The 18,344-nt window shown below is 37.4% G+C and overlaps 1 protein-coding gene across 7 annotated transcripts in view; it reads right to left on the reverse strand.

The window, feature by feature from the left end:
* Positions 1-18,344, reverse strand: part of IMMP2L (inner mitochondrial membrane peptidase subunit 2) — an 891,621-nt gene that overhangs the window by 844,105 nt on the left and 29,172 nt on the right. For all 7 annotated transcript variants that reach the window (XM_047849146.1, XM_047849151.1, XM_047849145.1 and 4 more), the window contains one exon: positions 7,614-7,750. In XM_047849146.1, the coding sequence (XP_047705102.1) occupies positions 7,614-7,748 (135 nt within the window). In that variant the 5' untranslated portion in view covers positions 7,749-7,750. The remainder of the gene's footprint in view (positions 1-7,613; positions 7,751-18,344) is intronic.

Below are 18,344 nucleotides of genomic sequence, written 5' to 3' on the forward strand. Positions count from 1 at the left end.
ATCTATTCCCTAAAAATGTGTCTCCTCCATGATCCTGAATTTATTCAGAATTTCTGTTCCACCTCCCTACCCTGTAAGAGCTCAGGGCCTTGTCTTCTGATCCCCATGCGGCTATTAAAACAAAAAAAACTCTGAGTTACCAGGATATGACAAATGTCCATAGGACATCTGCTATCTTCAATGCATACTTAGTACTCTGGAAATGTATTCCCCCTTATTTGTGGTCTCAGATCATTTCTCTTACCTCCCTTCAAGGTCACTATACATTTTTTAAAAGATTTTTAATGTTTTATTTATAATTTTTATGAGTTTTGTATCGGGAATATTTTCTAGATATCTACTTCGCTGTATTTCCAAAAAGTGAAATGTAATTCCTTCTTTTAAGAAGTTTAATTACAAAGTTTATGATCTTCAGTTTAGAATCAGGCATTTTCCATCAACCTGAGTTTTAAAGTTTGAAATCTTTCAGCTCCTACCAAAACATAAGATTAATTTCTATCTTTGTTTAAATTCCAAATGTACTACAAAACCATCCCAAAATTAAATAAATTACCAGTTACACCACTGCATAAACCAAAGTAAAATGGAAGAAAATATCTCTGTGAGCAGTATTAGAGGGAGGCTATACACCATAGTAATAAAGCACAACTTTTATTAGTTATTATTTAGTAAAATGGCCAGAGTTAATTGAAACCAGTTCTGAAACTTGATGGCTGTGTGCTTAGGTAAATTATCTCAAATGGTTGCTCTCAGTTTTTTAATGTACAGTTTAGAACTTAAGTCAATATCCCATAATGTATCAAAAGTTCTACCCATAGGAATCTGAATAAAGTATTAAATTTAAAATTACATAAAAGAAAAGCATTAATATTCCAATTAGCAATGATCATAACTCAAAAGAATATACAAAAGTCTCATTAAATGGGTCAATAACAATGATTTTATGTATGTATACATATGCACACACATGTGTGTGTTCACATAAAAACATAAATACATATGTTTTAGAGAGAGAAAGATAGGGAAAGAAGGAAAGGGAGAGAGAGAAGGAGAGGGTGGGAAAAAGGAAGAGAATAAAATAAATGTAGCAAAATATAGAAAACTAATGAATCTGAGCACAGAACCCATGGGAGTTCTCTGTACTACTCTTAAAACTTTTCTTTAAGTCTAAAATTACTTCAACATTTAAAAAAAAGTGTTATGAAGTCAGTGTTTAAATAACAGATATATAACCCTGGCTACATAAAACAGAAGCATCCTGTTCTTCTATCATGGGAAGTGAAGAAAATCCATGAAGGGACGTTATAAAGTTATCACTCACCAACTGTTTCAGTATCACATATGTTTGTTGCTATAAATACAAACTGATCTATTTGAATTCTCTACTAATGACAGGTTGCAGAACTACATAAAAATGTATAACATCCTAAGGGGTAAACACTTCAGGTGAGATTTCTTAAGCCAAAGGTAATTTGGGAAGAAAGCTCACAGGTAAGCTGAGAAAGCATTCCAGCATAAACTCCTGACTTCCTCCAAAGTCAGCCTCAGACGACCAAGGGGAGTAAGAATGCAGAGCATTCAGCATTGCAGGAAATGTGTGCCGGATGGTTCCCAGCATCTTCAAAGTGCAAATTCAGCAGGTAACATAAAACTCCCTAACTCTACATTAAATTCTGGCGCATACATCACAATATATCTCTTTCCTTAAGAGTCTGTATTTGTATCTAGCTTCCAGAATGTCAAAATAATAGTTACAACCAATGATAATTGTTGAATATTAATTGTACCATAGGTTTAAAAAATTTTTTAATAAAATAAATAAATGTGGCAAAGACAGAAAGAGTGTGAGCCTCTTTGCTTGCTTTTTTGACAGAACTTTTAATTTTAAACTCAGCAGGAAACAAGATAATAACTGCAAAAGCCAAGAACGAGTCCAAGAAGTTTATTACAAACCAGTTTCTTCAGGATCATTTGCAGGTAGCTGAAAGTCAAGACAATTTTGAACCAAAGAATGTATGTTATCGATTAATAAATAGCTCAATGCTGATTAAACTCTACTTTCTATCCCATTCTTTGATTTTCTAATACATTCTGCATAAATCTTTCTCTGAAATCTGAGCTCAAGACATAGAATTGTGGAGTAATGTTTTCAAGTATTTTCCCCTCTGGCTATGCCACCTGGAAAGAAGATGGTTCACTAGAGAAACATTCTGTAGCAATTCCAACAAAAACAGGACAATGATACCTACAATTCTTTCTTTTGCTTACTTCTTAAAGTCGTAAATCTTAATTTTAAATGTAGAAGGCATACACCTTTTATAAGAACCAGTGACCCTGCTGCAGGCATTCTCACGCAAATAAAATCTAAAACTTTGGTGTGAGGTCATTAAACTATTCCTAGGGCACCTTTTTGACTCTAAAAGCCTCAGTAAGGGATTGAACTTCTAATTTGAATAATTGCATTCCACCAACATAAATTCCCTCTGTAGTTTCAACTGTATGCAGTATCAGTCCTCATTTCCTGAGTTAAATTAATGTTGAGTAATGTGGTGCTTCTTAAAAAAAAAAAAAAAAAGTGCATCCACTTTCATAGTAACCTTTCAGCAACCAGGAGAAGTGATTCATGTGCACTAGAGGCGAATAGGTCAGTATGAATAATTTCTGCCAGCATTCCCTGTGTGCAGAGCATTGCAAAAGGTATATCTCAGCCAATAAAATGGATATACTTATACAACTTTATTTAAAAAATCAAATGCTTCATAAACTGTATCCTATTTTCCACTGAGTTATGTCATTATATCATTAAAAACTTTATTTTCATTTATGACTTACCTTCAGCTAAGCTGTGAGTCTTCACGTTTGATCACCTCTATCCTTCTAGTCAGACACCTAATAAATTGTAAATTAATATTGGAAAACCTAACCTACTCAGTAGTGTTTAAAAAGTAAAGGTTCTTGTAAGAGGAAATCCTATTGAATCTCAAGCCTCTCTTATTAAATCCCAAGTGAACAGAATTCTTAAAATCCATTTAAAAAACAGCTTTTATGCAAAATTTGTTACTCAAGGTGAATTTCCAGTGTTGCTATAACAGTGTTTATTTAATAAGACTAGTATTATATATCTCTTTAATGATATTTGATCTTTCAATCCTTGGATTTTCTTAAATAACATGTCTACAAGTTGCAGAGTGACCTTTAACAAAAGCCACTCTAAAGTGATGATCCAATCAGCCCCAGGTGATTTTCAACCTAAAGATATCAAAAATGGATCAATCCATTCCCAGAATTCAGTGACTCAAAATTTCAATATATTCTAATTTTGTCAGTCTTGGATTTCAAAAAGACTAAGATCATTCTAGGCAGACCCCTAGGTAAAAAAGCAACTTTTTAGGTTATGTCTGAAGTCAACCAGGTATCCCTAGAGTCATAGGGGGGGTATGGTAGATACACTTACTTCTTCACTATTTTTCCTTCCCTCATCACTTTGCCATGACTCCCCAATTTCACTGACTTTCGGTTTTGACATGTGACTTACTTTGACCAAAGGAATGTAAACAGAAGAATAGAAGTTCTGATCTGAGGCTTTAAGAGGTTCTGAGTATTTCCACTCACCCTCTGATATCTTGCTATCTATCGCCCATGAGAAGAACATATCTCACGTAGCCATGGCTCCTTCAGTGTAGGTCCCACAATGAAAGCTACATGAAGCAGACTGAACCAAACCCATAGTCTAGACTGACTACAGTCAACCTACTGGCCCATGAGCAAGAAATAAATATCTGAATGTAAGCAACTGAACACTTAAGGTAGTTTATTGTCATAGTAATAGTACAGTGGCCAACAATAAAGGGATTCAAGGTATCATTTGCTGGTACCACTCTGTTCTGAATTAAAATCTCCAAGGTCCATTTTCCAAAATAGTACACTAAACCAAATGAGTTTTCATTTCTGGATGTACTAGATACTGTCCAAATATGTCTTACAGCTTGCTATCTTCTTGTCTGAAAATGTATCCATTATTCAGGATTCATAACCCTGAACCTCTTCTACTAAAGTAAAAGTACACTGAAGACAGAATCTGTACTGATTTGCCACCCCACTATAGCACCTAAAATAGTGTTTCTCACACTTCCTAGCCATTTGATAAATGACTCCCTACTCCAACTCAAAGTGACCACTGCTTTTCATTACTGTCCATATCTCAAAATGACCTCCTGAGTCACAAAATGATTCATATATTTGAAATAACAGAACTGACTAGATACGATCTTTCCACCTGAAAGCACAGATATTCTAAAGCACAACACAATGAATGGTGCTCAAGACTGATAACTGACACCAACACAAATTCCTTCAAAATGGCAAAGGTTCCTTCAGTGAATACTGAAATACAGAATGGATGGTTAAATGACATATCTCATGCTGCTACACACAAACATGCCACAGAAATGTGTCAGGATTCAACGGCACAATTCCAAGGCAGGTCTCACAAAGGGGCCTATCAACCCTTCCGGGGAATACATTTCTGTCTTGAGTCTCCTTATTACTGGTCATCTATGCCACTCTGTTCATTGTCTCCTGTTCATTGTGCCAGCTGTCTCATTTTCTCCATTGTCATCTGTTACCCAACCGATCTAGGTTATTTTCTTTCCTCTTCTTCTCTACAGTTCTTTTCTTTCTTGCCTCTTGCTTTTACTACCTTCCTCTCATACTTCTCAGGCTGGTATAAGAAGACATCACCACACATCCAGAGAATTCCCTTCCTTCACAAAAAATCAGCCAACTGCCAAACACCAGATATAATTTTCAGGACTCAGAGTCAATAAAAGCAGGTGTATTCCCTGTGGGATGCTCAGGGACTTCCAGAGACGCCCACAGACCCTGCCAGCTATTTTAGTACTTGTGTCATTAGAGAAAAGTGAAGACAAGAATTTTTTCAAATTTTTTGTCAAAAATTCTGCTGAATCCCATGCTCTAAACATGTTCAGTTCATCAAAGCTGTACAGTGGCAAAGATGTCTTCAAAAATGCTTAATTAATTAATCATTAGATCCCATTACTGGAATTTCTGCTCCTAAATAATTTTAAGTATGAGTTAGTACTATCTAATAAGATGATAAATAAATTATTTATTATACTTAGAAGTAGTCTAAAATTACTAAAATACAGACCCAACTGTAATAAACATACATCTTTATTCTCTTCCAAAATTATCCTTTCCTCTTTTATTGTAAAAATAGTACACCCTCTCTTCTGAGTAATGTCACCACTACCTTACCCTGAAAGCTGAAAGCCTGTGGAACAATGTGCTTCAAATACATACTGTCATTTTCTTACTCAGCTTAGCCACAGGTTAGGGGGTGTAGCTGTCTGAAGCAGAGCCAATCATGGCACCTTAACCCACTGGACAAAGGTGATCTATATTTGTGTAGATAAGGGCATGTGACCAAAACCGAATAAATTACAGTCCTTTCCCAAGAGTTTTCAAAGTGACATTAAGGCAGGAGGAGAAATCACTCTCAGGTGGTGATGAAATCAGACATCTTAAGGCATGAGAGCTGCCAGCAGCCATGTGCCGTGCATTGTGAAGAAAGCTGGTCTGAGAGAACAAAGCCAAGATGTAGACAGAAGCAGACGGTAGAAACAGAGAAGGCGGAGCACCCTGCCGCATTCAAAACCCTGGTTCCAGTTGTCCCTGACGATTGCCACACTTCTGCCTTCCTCCTGGGTACATAATAAGCCTTCCAATAAATTCTCCTGGATATCCAACTCAATTCAAGCTGTTTTCCTGTCATCAACAGCCAAGGAAATTCTACATAACATACCAAACAAACTACAAGGTAACAAATCTGACTTCTTGGGAATAGGGTAGGGAGCACTATAAGAAATGTATCTGCAGCAAACTTAGTATCAGTCAAAAGACTGGCATTTAAGAATGACACTATTTAACACTTCCTTCACTGCCTTCATAACTGATAAACCTTGTCTTTTCATAATACAGTCAATTTCTTGTATTTTTTTTTTTATTGAATGTCCTCAGCACAAGCCATGAGCATAGATGTGCAGTGGATATATTCTGGGCTAAAACACGAAGAAGAGGATACTATGGTTGCCATATGATCCTCTGGAATATAATTAGATCCAAGGTAAGAAGGCTTTGTGTTCTGGAAAAATCTATTTCAAGATAGTAATGGTTGTATGACAAAACAGCAATGACTACCAGAACTCAGGACAAGATCTGATTTTCAATACAATAATTACATTTAAATTTTTTTTTTCAACGTTTATTTATTTTTGGGACAGAGAGAGACAGAGCATGAACGGGGGAGGGGCAGAGAGAGAGGGAGACACAGAATCGGAAACAGGCTCCAGGCTCTGAGCCATCAGCCCAGAGCCCGACGCGGGGCTCGAACTCACGGACCGCGAGATCGTGACCTGGCTGAAGTCGGACGCTTAACCGACTGCGCCACCCAGGCGCCCCTACAATAATTACATTTAAAAAAGCAAACTCTAACTCCTCAAAGCTGATACCTATGCCCTTAACTAGTTTTCACTAAAACAAAAAGAAAAAAATAAGTATAATGTTAAGCTCTTAGAAGCTAATATATTCATTTTACTTGTTTTACATAGCTATTTAGCACAATGCATGAACTTGATAGATGCTCATAACAGAAGAAAACAAATCATATTACAAAATGCAAATTCTTCTTAATTACATAAACTTGTTTACACAATTAGGTTCTAGACATCAACTTTAGAACAACAAAGTCTTCTCTAAGTTATTCCAGAAGACTATTTGCCTATAACTTTTGGAAATCTCCACTGAAAAATTCTTTCCATGTAAACTGCATTTAATCTTTTTAATCAGGAACATGCTTAAAAAACACACCCAGAATATCTGGGACCAGTACTCTAGATTTTTCTATCTACTAAAGTGTAAGTGTGTGTGTGTGTGTGTATAGATACCTATATACACACACACGTATATATGCATACACATATTTATTTATATATGCACACTTGTGTATGTGTATATATATAATGTGTACATATTTTATATTTATATACATATTTAGGGGGTGTGTGTATACATATATACACACAACATGCACACTAACGTTGAGATATATAATAATTGTATATATACTACACACACATACACACACACACACACACACACAGAGTAACTGAATTTGATTCAAACTCCATCCTGCAACTACACTAACAATCTGGTCTTAAAAGGATATTTAAGTGTGAATTCAAATATGGATAATAAAAATATCTTAAATCCTAGGCCATATCCATAGGAAATGGTGTCATTTAATAAAACTTCTTTAGAATCTCTACTTACAATTCGTAAAATAAATAAAATAAAAACTTAAAAAAAAACTATAGATACAGAAAACTAGTTGATAATTATTTTTATTCACCTCTCCTCTATTTATAAACCTTATAAGAGACCTTATAAAAAAATTAGTAAAGTTAAATTTCAGGTCAAGGCATTTTTAAAACTTTTTAGGTACCAGCATAGAAATAATATACAGAATTCCTGCTGCTGTACATGAGAAACCATGAAGCATGGGCTGTAAAGAACGAAGCCACATTCGTTTTTACCTGCATTGACGCTCCCTCCACTCTGGCCACACAGGCCACCCGATCCAGGAAAGTCACGGCCACGGGCACTGCTACAAAAAAGCCTTTACAGAAAGCCTTGAAGTATCTTCTCACCCAGCCTTTTGACTGTGCCATACCTAAAAATGCAAAGAAAACAAGCATGAAATTAGCCTCAAAAATGGTAAAAAAAAAAAAAAAAAAGAAAAGAAAAAAGAAAGAAAGAAAGAAAGAAAGAAAAGAAACAAAACCAGCATAAGAAAAATAAGAGTTAAGGAAAAGCAACCTCATCTCTTAATATATTTCATACCCATCCCTATTAGCTATGGAATAAGTTTGACTTAAATCCCAAAGGCAAATACACTAACTCAGGTTAACTCTTTTTCTGTACTTGAAATCCACTTGATGACTTCAGTGGAAATTTTCTCTTCACAAAGCAGTAAGTTAGAAAACAAATAAACATTCTAAAAAAGTAAATCCTTTCAGGTTGTTGACTATTATGGTGGAGATGCTCCTTATACTCCTGACATCTGTTCTCTTCAACAGTCACAGAAGTTTTAATGGGACAAATGGATGCCCAGACTCCCTTGCAGCTAAGAGTGACCATGTGACTAGATCTGATGAATGGCATATGAGAAAAACTGATAAACTTCCACACTGTGCCCTGAAAAGGAATATGCCCTCCCCTTCCTGCTTCTCTTTTTACAATACCATGATAACAAGGTGGTAGTAGGAGTAGGGATAGACATCTCAAGTTAAAGAGAGCAAAGCAACAAAATAGAAAGGTCCTAGGTCCCCAGCACCATGAAGACACTGTAAGTATGCTGCACTGCTTACATCTGAACTATTAAAAACCACTGCTATGAGTCTGTGTTATAGCAGCCAAACTGATCCTAACTAATATGATGATGAAATCTATGATAGATCAAGGAAAAGATTTAGGTACCATCATAGAAATAATATACAGAATTCCTGCTGCTGTACATGAGAAACCATGAAGCATGGGCTGTAAAGAACAAAGCCACATTCGTTTTTACCTGCATTGACGCTCCCTCCACTCTGGCCACACAGACACCCAATCCGGGCAAGTCATGGCCACAGGCACTGCTACAAAAAAAAAAGCCTTTACAGAAAGTCTTGAAGTATCTTCTCACCCAGCCTTGTGAATTCACCCAGCATGTGAATTCAATACAGATAATTACCAACACTCACCCTGTATCCATTTGACTAATTTTCAGATTTTCCAGGGATAAGCAATCCCTTAACTGTCTCATGCAATAAAAAACAAAATAGTGAGAGATCAAGGTATGCTACCCTACCAGACCAAATGGAGCCAAACATAGACCAACAGATGAGGAACCTTCATGGTTGGGAAAGATAAATGATGACTTTGTCCATGGTTCTTACTTAGACAAGCTACAAGGGCTACCCAATATTAAAGGAGGAGGAGAAAGGAGTGGTGAGTTAGATTTCTCAGGACCCCTCCTTCTTTGCATTGTACGGCTGGATCAGAATAACTTTAAAGTTCCCTAACACAATCACAAGGCTTTGGTTAGCCCACAGCTCAGTTTGCTTCCAAGATGACCTAAGATTTCTTTCTGTCCTTCTGAGAGCAGGTTCAAAAGGATCCAGAAATGCAATTCAGACCAAGCATATACCAAAAAGGCATACACCAGGACAGTGTTAAATTCGGTCCAGGTACTCATATCTGAAGATTTTACCCAATAACCTATATAACTTACACTTGAAATGAGGAACACATGAAGAAAGGGTGTCACTGCCTATGTGACACCCAAATTGTTGTAGTTATGGGATCATTTCCAAATAGCTTCATCGAAAAGACTTCACCTCCAACTTTATTTCAAAGGAATTTTGCCTTTGAAGACACAAAAGAGGGTCACATGGTAATGAGGAATACATAGTCTTATGATCATGACAGAGCAAAAGAATTCTCCAGAATTATCAGTATAGGAAAATGACTTTCAAACTGTTTTGAAAGAACATACAGTCTATACAGCAACTCAGTACCTGCGTACTCACTCACTCATACACACACACACAACTTACACATATACCCTCAAAATGCAGCAAATAAGAACTGAAAAGTTCCACAAAACAATACTTATTCTTACTACGTAATAGGCTATCATTTTAGTCTGTTCTATTTCATTGAATGGAACAAGATAGATGCAGGGAGGCCAAATTATGCTAGTGGTCCTGGGTAAGAGATGATGGTAGGCTGGGCCACAGTGGTCACGACAGACACGGAATTAGAGGCACATTGTGGGCTCAGTCAGTGGAGCATGTGACTTGATCTCGGGGTTGTGAGTTCCAGCCTCACACTGGGCATAGAGCTTACTTAAAATAATAATAATAATCATCCTCAGACTTAAGATACAGATTTTGGAGGTTAAAATGACAGGAGTGGAAATGGATGGGCAATGAGAGGGGAGGGGAGGGAAGAGAAGGAAGTGTCAAGAGGCAGTAGTGACCTATGAAAGCACTGTTATTTTGTTATCCCTGTGAACTGCATTCCAAAGTAGTAAAAACATGCTCATAATTTGATTTCTCAAACGTTTATTCGGTCCTACTAAGCACAAGGCCATAACTTAGGTGCTAAGGATACAGAGGCGGAAAAGCAGACATGATTCTTGCTCTCAAGGAGTCACAGTGTACCAGGGAAGATGCCCCTAAACAAATATTTTAAATGGAAATAAGCACTGAAAAAGGCCATGCCCTGGAGCATGGGAACATGGAGCAAGGAAGTCCCTCCATCAGCAAATGATCAGCAAAAGTCTCGCAAAGGAAACAGCATTTGAGGTGAGACCTGGGCATTTCAAGCACATGGGGTAGCATGTGTGAAGGTGTAGGAGCAAAGTAAAATACAGCTGTTTAAGAAACTAAATGAAGTTCATTTTGGATAAAGTATGTGTACAATTTATTTCCTTTTTTTAATTTTGACTTTAGTAAACATTTAGTTATTGTCTGCTAAACCCCAATGCTAAGTGTAGAGAATATAAAGATGGCTGGGCATACAATATAATATCATTTAAAAACTCTCACAAACAATACTTTATATTTTCTATGTAAATTTGTATCTGCATATAAAAGTATTTAAACTAGAATATTATTTGCATCATTGTGTTCATTGTTTAATAACCACCCATATGTCACATGTATAATTAGTAAACTATAGAGAGAAACGGAAAAAGGAGGTTTATCAAAATGCTAAGCGGTTCATTCTTGATGCTGGAAATGTAGATGATAACTATTTTCTTCTTTGAACTTTCACTGGTTTCTAACATTTAAAAAATAAAGATGGTGCTATGAAGTCACTTTAGTACATAGATAGTATGGGATGATGCCAGTCCTCATCTATTTCCCATCCTGATAAATAACCCACCCTTTCTCAGTCCACTCTCTATGCTGCCCTGAGGAGAATAAGAAACACCAAGTAAGATTCTTCCTATTTATGCAGCAATAAACATATTTAACTGACTGCAGCTCTTTTATGTGGCCAAAACAGGCTATACTGAAATATTGCATGCTTGGGAAAACTTCTTGAGAGTTTGAAAAGCCTTAGACAGTCTTAACTTCCTACTCACCCAGAGTAAGCACTAGGTTCAAACAAGAAAAAAAAAAAAAAATGCTGACAATCCATATTACAAACAACTTAACTACTTGACTATTTTAAGTAATTAGCAAACTGGCCTTAAACACATAAGCTTATGCTTGCTTAAATATAAAGCAAAAAATATACTTTAACTATCAGGTTAAATAGGCTTGAGGATTTAGACTCAAAAAAAAAAAAAGAAAAAGAAAAGGATAGGACAAATGTAGATAGAAAAGCACACTCCTATACATCTGTGGCTCTTAGAATTAAAAAAGCAAACATATGACAGAATGAAAATATAAGTGTTCTCTTTATGGTTCCTTGTGTCCTGCATGCATGGAACTTCACTATATGACCAGGGATATGTGCAGAATAGAGACTGGGAAAACTTTCAAATCCGATGATGTCACAGTTACCCCAGTGATAGGGTAACCTGCATGCTTATAATGTAAATTAAGGGGGGGGGGGGGAGAAAACATCAATTGTGTCAGAATTGGAGCCCCAGAATTTTGAGCCTCCCCTTCTTTTCCAATATCACTCTCCCATAAACTGCTACTCTGTCTGGTCACTGTGGCAGCCAGGAAGGAATATGGTAATTAGGGTCTGGGGCCTTGAGGTGACCTATCACCAGCTGTATGCCTCACCAACTCACTTTCAGGCCTCAGTTTCTTCATCTGTAAAAAGAAAGAGCCTAGATTCAATTTCTAAGGTCCTTTCTATGCCCAACACTCATGTTTCTATAAGTTGTTCAATTGTTTCTCTGGGATTTCAGCAAATACAAAATAAAATTGTAAAAAGTCACTCAGGTTATTGCTCTAAACATGTGAGACTCTAAACGTTAAAAAGAAAAAAAGACTTTGCTTTTATTAAACAACTGGTTACAAAAGGAAACAAAGAAGCTGGAACAAGTGCCAATCACGTCAAAGAACATTTCATTATAGGTAAAGAACCAGAAGCCACTGCTCTTCCACTTCTTGTGTTCACAACTCCACTGCCGACCATCTCCTGCACCACAAAGTCAAGCCCAGAAGTTTTCTACGGAGAGACTCTCAAGGAGCATGTGGGAGGAGTGCCAATCTGAAGATGTGCAGATTCTGCTCAAGCCCAGGAGGGGAACAAAGCTACCTTGTAAAGAAGTTGTCCCTGTTTTCAGAGGCTCAAAAGAAAAGTCTCAGTACAGTCCTATCCTACCTCAATTGGAAGGGCACCTGTACCACATAAAAATCAAACACTTTTAAAAGCTTCTATCACAGGGGTGTCTGGGTGGCTCAGTCAGTTAAGCATCCAACTTCAGCTCAGGTCATGATCTCACAGTTCATCAGTTGGAGCCCCACGTCAGGCTCTGTGCTGACACCTCAGAGCCTGGAGCCAGCTTCAGATTCTCTGTCTCCCTTTCTCCCCCTCCCTGTTCACGCTCTGTCTCCCTGTCTCTCAAAAATGAATAAACATTAAACAAATTTTTTAAGCTTTCATCACAAAAATACTAAAGAAACCATGCATAAGTGAAACAAACATTACATTTCCTTAGCAAGCTGTACAAATAAATAGCTTAAAGTTCTATCACATTCACATTTCTTGTTGTTGTTGTTTTTTTTTTAATTTTTTTTTTCAACGTTTATTTATTTTTGGGACAGAGAGAGACAGAGCATGGACAGGGGAGGGGCAGAGAGAGAGGGAGACACAGAATCGGAAACAGGCTCCAGGCTCCGAGCCATCAGCCCAGAGCCTGACGCGGGGCTTGAACTCACGGACCGCAAGATCATGACCTGGCTGAAGTCAGACGCTTAACCGACTGCGCCACCCAGGCGCCCCTCACATTTCTTGTTAAAGTTTATGTATTTCTTTTTCTATAGAAATTGCCAAAGAATCGTTGGAGTGACCTGGTCTTTTGTTCACACCTTCTATGTTTAAAACCTCCATACTGGGGCACCTGGGTGGCTCAGTCGGTTGAGCGTCCGACTTCAGCTCAGGTCACCATCTCCCGGACCGTGAGTTCAAGCCCCGTGTCGGGGTCTGGGCTGACAGCTTGGAGCCTGGAGCCTGCTTCCAGTTCTGTGTCTCCCTCTCTCTCTGCCCCTCCCCCATTCATGCTCTGTCTCTCTCTGTCTCAAAAATAAATAAACGTTAAAAATAAATAAAAAATAAAGCCTCCATACTAATAAGCACCCAGCATCTGTTTCCTCTGAGAACATTTCCTTTCAGCAATGACAATATGCTACTAAAATCATCCCCAGCAAAAAGGGAATAATTTTTATCAGTAACCTCATTCTTCTAGGGACCACGCAAGTCATTTAGGTTCAAAACATTGCTCCTGAGAAAATTAATGCTTAAGTAGTAGGCACACCTGGTTCATTGCTGAACTGAGAATATTTTTAAATAAGCTTTCAGATTCAGTTGAAATCATATTTGCCACCTGCTATACAGTACCTACAAGGTAAAGTTTCTTGGTGATGCTGACCTCAACCACATAATGACCTACAGCATAAATGCCTCTCTTCCCTCTCATGACTTATAATGGCTTCATCATGCATGAATTCATCTACAATGATTCTTAAACTTGCTTATATTTTAGCCTCTACAAAGTCACCAGTCACTCATCCATAGCAACCAGGTGGATAAATACACCTCAAGTCATCCTAATTACAAAAACTATTTAAAAATTGTGTGGGAGGCTTGAAAGTAACGGGAAAATAATAAATTACAAATCAGTATCTTATAGAAAATGTAATCTTTCAGTCATAGTAATAAGCCTGCACATTTGGATAACCAAATCAAGATTTCATGTATAAACTCAAACTTTTATATAAAAGTTTTATAGTTTTGTATAAACTATGAACCATCAGAGAATGTTAAGAGCAGGAATCCAAGAAAATCTGACACCCAACCTTGACTCACTTAAAATATATTTATTTACTGCTCACCTACTCCACTTCTGGAACTGTGATAAGGGATGAATACACAATGCAGAACAAGGTAGGTGTGGTCCTTGGCCACATGGAGCTTACATTTTCATTCTTGCTACGTTAATTGTCTCCTTTGCTAGACATGATGCTAAGATACCAGAGGTAAAAAGACACACCTTTCAGTTCCTTCCCAGGGCGATTTGTTACAAGACGACAAGAAATGAGTAGATGACCATCCTTGATCAGGCCACCCTTCTCCATGGATCTCTCTAGGAGCTCCTGTTCCCAATAACCTCACTCTGTAAACAACCTAAGCATGTACAAAACCAGAAGGAATTTGGATACATTTAGATTGACATTATAATGAAAGAGAAAAATAGTAACTGATGAATTAGAACACTTTTGCTTGTACTAGAAGAAGATCTGGGAAAAGTAATCTATGGAAACCAATTTAAAAAAATTCAGGGCCACCTTGCTCCTTTCACTTTACAAATAAACAAGAGATTATAAATAGACAATTGGTAATCTTTATAATGTGAACTCCAGCGTCAATTCCCTTACCTTTTAACCTGTGTGACTTAGCAGTTCTCGCTCAAAAATTCTCAGAAAGGACAAAATGGCAAGAAAAAATAAAGAATAAAGAAAAAACTAACCAAAAATAATAAAGGGGATAAATGTAATGGAATTAGACATAAAGTGAACCATGTCTGGCAAAGATACCCACCCCCAAAAAAGTCACTACTAGTAGCCTAATGAAGATAGTAATGGTCCTCTGTCTTGACCTAAAACTGCCTCTTGATGGAGATAATTGTAAGTCACTATTGGTAAACTGATAAGCATCTAGATACTAAGAGAAGAGAGATTAAAACTGACACACTTAATTTGAAGTTAGGAATGTTTTAAACGCAAATGAATTCCATGGGTATGTTCTACTACAACTGGTGTAGAGAGAAAATACCCCCAGAAAACAACTATGAGGTGCAACTTACAGGTTTTTGGTAAGGACTTCAATTTGCAAATGTCCTGCATTTATGCTCACTCTTCCTTCTGCCACAGAAGAGGAGCCCTTCCTCTGGCCGGCAGTGCTCCGCGCAGAGGCAGCATCAGCAAAGAGGAAAGGCAGTATAAAGTTGGTGGCCTGTGAATCTAACTGACCTCAGTTCAAATCATGATTCGATCACGTGACTTTGGACAAATTACTTCATCTTTGCTGAGCCACAATTTTTTCACCTGAGAAAACTTGCAGGGTGTTTTGGAGGTGCAAAATGTTTGCATGTGTTGTTCTGTTGAAGTAAGCATTTGTATGAAGAAAAAAAATAAAGCCCCATAAAAGTAGTACCTGAGTACATTATATGTTTATTAGAGAACAATGGCTGGATCATCAAATAAAAGGTATTTATTTCTTCAGGTAAAAGCATTAGCCATGCCAAAAGAAAGGGACTAGTAATAACAAATCAAAAGAGGACAGTAGACTTAAGGATGTCCATTGCATGCAATAAAATCAGGAAAGCCTATCTTCTAGGTCATGGGATACCTGTTAAACAGTGATACTTTTCTACTGCTTTGAACTTAATCATGTTCTAGGATTTCACTGGTTAGGGACTACCATATTTACTGATATTGGCTAATTGACAAGAATTATGGAGTGGCAACACTGAAGCACTGTCTTAGGTGATTTAAGTTTTAAAAAGCAGAATAGGGGCGCCTGGGTGGCGCAGTCGGTTAAGCATCCGACTTCAGCCAGGTCACGATCTCGCGGTCCGTGAGTTCAAGCCCCGCGTCAGGCTCTGGGCTGGTGGCTCAGAGCCTGGAGCCTGCTTCCGATTCTGTGTCTCCCTCTCTCTCTGGCCCTCCCCGTTCATGCTCTGTCTCTCTCTCTGTCCCAAAAATAAACGTTGAAAAAAATAATAATAATAAAATAAAAAGCAGAATAAAGGAAAAATATAACTTAATGCCAGAATTGGACTACAGGAGTAAGTTATATAACAGTCATTGAAAACAAAAAAAAAAGAAGAGCTGAAATTGCAAGAAAAAAAATCATGAGAAAAAAAGGAAGAAAAAATGAATTTAAATGTAGAAGGTAGGTTTAAGAATGTTCACTAAAAAATTCTTATAACTTTTCTATACATTTAAAAATTATCATTAAATATTGGAAATAAAAGAAAAATAAATTATATTAGGTAAATTTCTCAGACAATAGGAAAATATAATTCTGAGAGTAAAGGTACCTAGGGCCTGATATAGTAAGAATGCTGGCCAGACCACAAACAGGATATATGTTAAGAGAAGTGAGGAATGATACTCACTTTAATACTTATTTTTTTTATTTTGCTCTGTTTTGTCCCTTAGCAATTTGGATATCTTCATGACTCCAATAATTTTGAAACTCATATAAAAGAAAATCCATAATACCACACTAGACCTAAGAGCTGACTCAGTCAACCCTAATCCTGTAAATTATCCCTATCCTTTAACTCCATATAGACACTATTTGACTGCACTTACAACTAAGGCCCAATCTCAAATTTCAGTTATTAAAATGCCATAAATTCGGCAAAAATAGTTTATCATAAAACTTAACAGGCAAATGGATAGCTTTCCATAGAGTGAGAAAAATTCTACTAAATGATAACCATTAGCAAGGAGAAGCTTCATAAGCTTTAACTCTAATATTCACAAAATTTGGGTCTCAACACAGCACTCTTTGTTTTTTAATTTTTTAATGTTCATTAATTTTTTGAGAGAGGGAGACAGAGAGCACGCGAGAGGGGTAGGGGCAGAGTGAGAGGGAGACAGGATCCAAAGCGGACTCTGTGCTGACAGCCTAATGTAGGGCTCGAACTCACAAAGCATGACATTGTGACCTGAGCTGAAGGTGGGAGCTTAAGGGACTGAGCCACCCAGGTGCCCCAGCACTCTATTTTTTTTTTAATGTTAATTTATTTTTGAGAGAGAGAGAGAGAGAGAGTGAGTGAGTGGGGGAGGTGCAGAGAGGTAGACAGAGGGTCTGAAGCAGGCTCCGCCCTGACAGTAGAGAGCCCCATGCCAGGCTCAAACCCACATACCACAAGATCACCATCTGAGTCGAAGTCTGACATTCAACCAACTGAGTTACCCCAGTGCCCCTATTTTTTTTTTAGTTTAATAGAAAAGCATAACTGTTATCATTAAGTAAAAGCTAAAGGCAATATGGATTTTAAGCTAACAATGTGGCCACTTAAATATATGTGTAAATGAAACAGACCAGGTACTCATCTGCAACCCAAAAAAGGAATTAGACAATATTGGACTATTCACCATAACCCTATTTATTCTTCAAACAATAACATTTTGAATTGGCAAAAGAACACATCTCTAGTATTAGAACACTTACTGCATAGCTTTTTTAAAATACCACATTATTTAGCATTCTGCTGTGTGCAAAATTGGCTTTTAAAAAATTAAGATAGCAGGGTGCCTAGGTGGCTCAGTCAATTAAGAATATGACTTCAGCTCAGGTCATGATCTCACAGTTCGTGAGTTCGAGCCCCATATCACAGGCTCTGTGCTGACAGCTCAGAGCCTGGAGCCTGCTTCAGATTCTGTGTCTCCCTCTCTCTCTGCCCCTCCCCTGCTCATGCTCTCTCTGTCTCAAAAATAAACAAACATTAAAAAAATTTTTAATAAACAATTAAGATAGCCTATTAAAGGAAAAAACATCCTTCTCAAAAAAAAATCTCAAAACTCTTCAAAAAATCAAAACTAAGAAATAAGAGTGAGACAGGGGAAATAAAGAGAATATAACATTGAGAAACTAAAAAAAAGAAGGGCACAAAATAAATAAGAATATTGGAAAGTTAAAATGTCCCTGAAAACATCATGTGACACACAATTCCTGTAGCACAATTAACTGAGGTATCAGCTTTGCTGTTCCTTACCTACCTTGCTTTCTCAGATTCTGGCCCACTCTCTAATACTTCATATTCATTTCTCTTAGTTAGTGTTGACACTAACCCTATTTCTGCCCTATTTTTATGTGATACAGGGTCTCTAATGGGTTTGACAGTTCGTGGAATAAGCAACATTTTTGTTTGTTTTTTTGAGAGAGAAGGCATGTGTGAGTGGGGGAGGGGGGAAGAGAGAGGAATAGAGAGAATCCCAAGCAGGCTCCTGCTGTCAGCACAGAACCCAATGTGGGGCTCAAACTCACGAACTGTGAGATACGAACTGTGAGATCAT

This window comes from Prionailurus viverrinus, chromosome A2 (genome assembly GCF_022837055.1).
Source record: "Prionailurus viverrinus isolate Anna chromosome A2, UM_Priviv_1.0, whole genome shotgun sequence".
Taxonomy (NCBI): domain Eukaryota; kingdom Metazoa; phylum Chordata; class Mammalia; order Carnivora; family Felidae; genus Prionailurus; species Prionailurus viverrinus.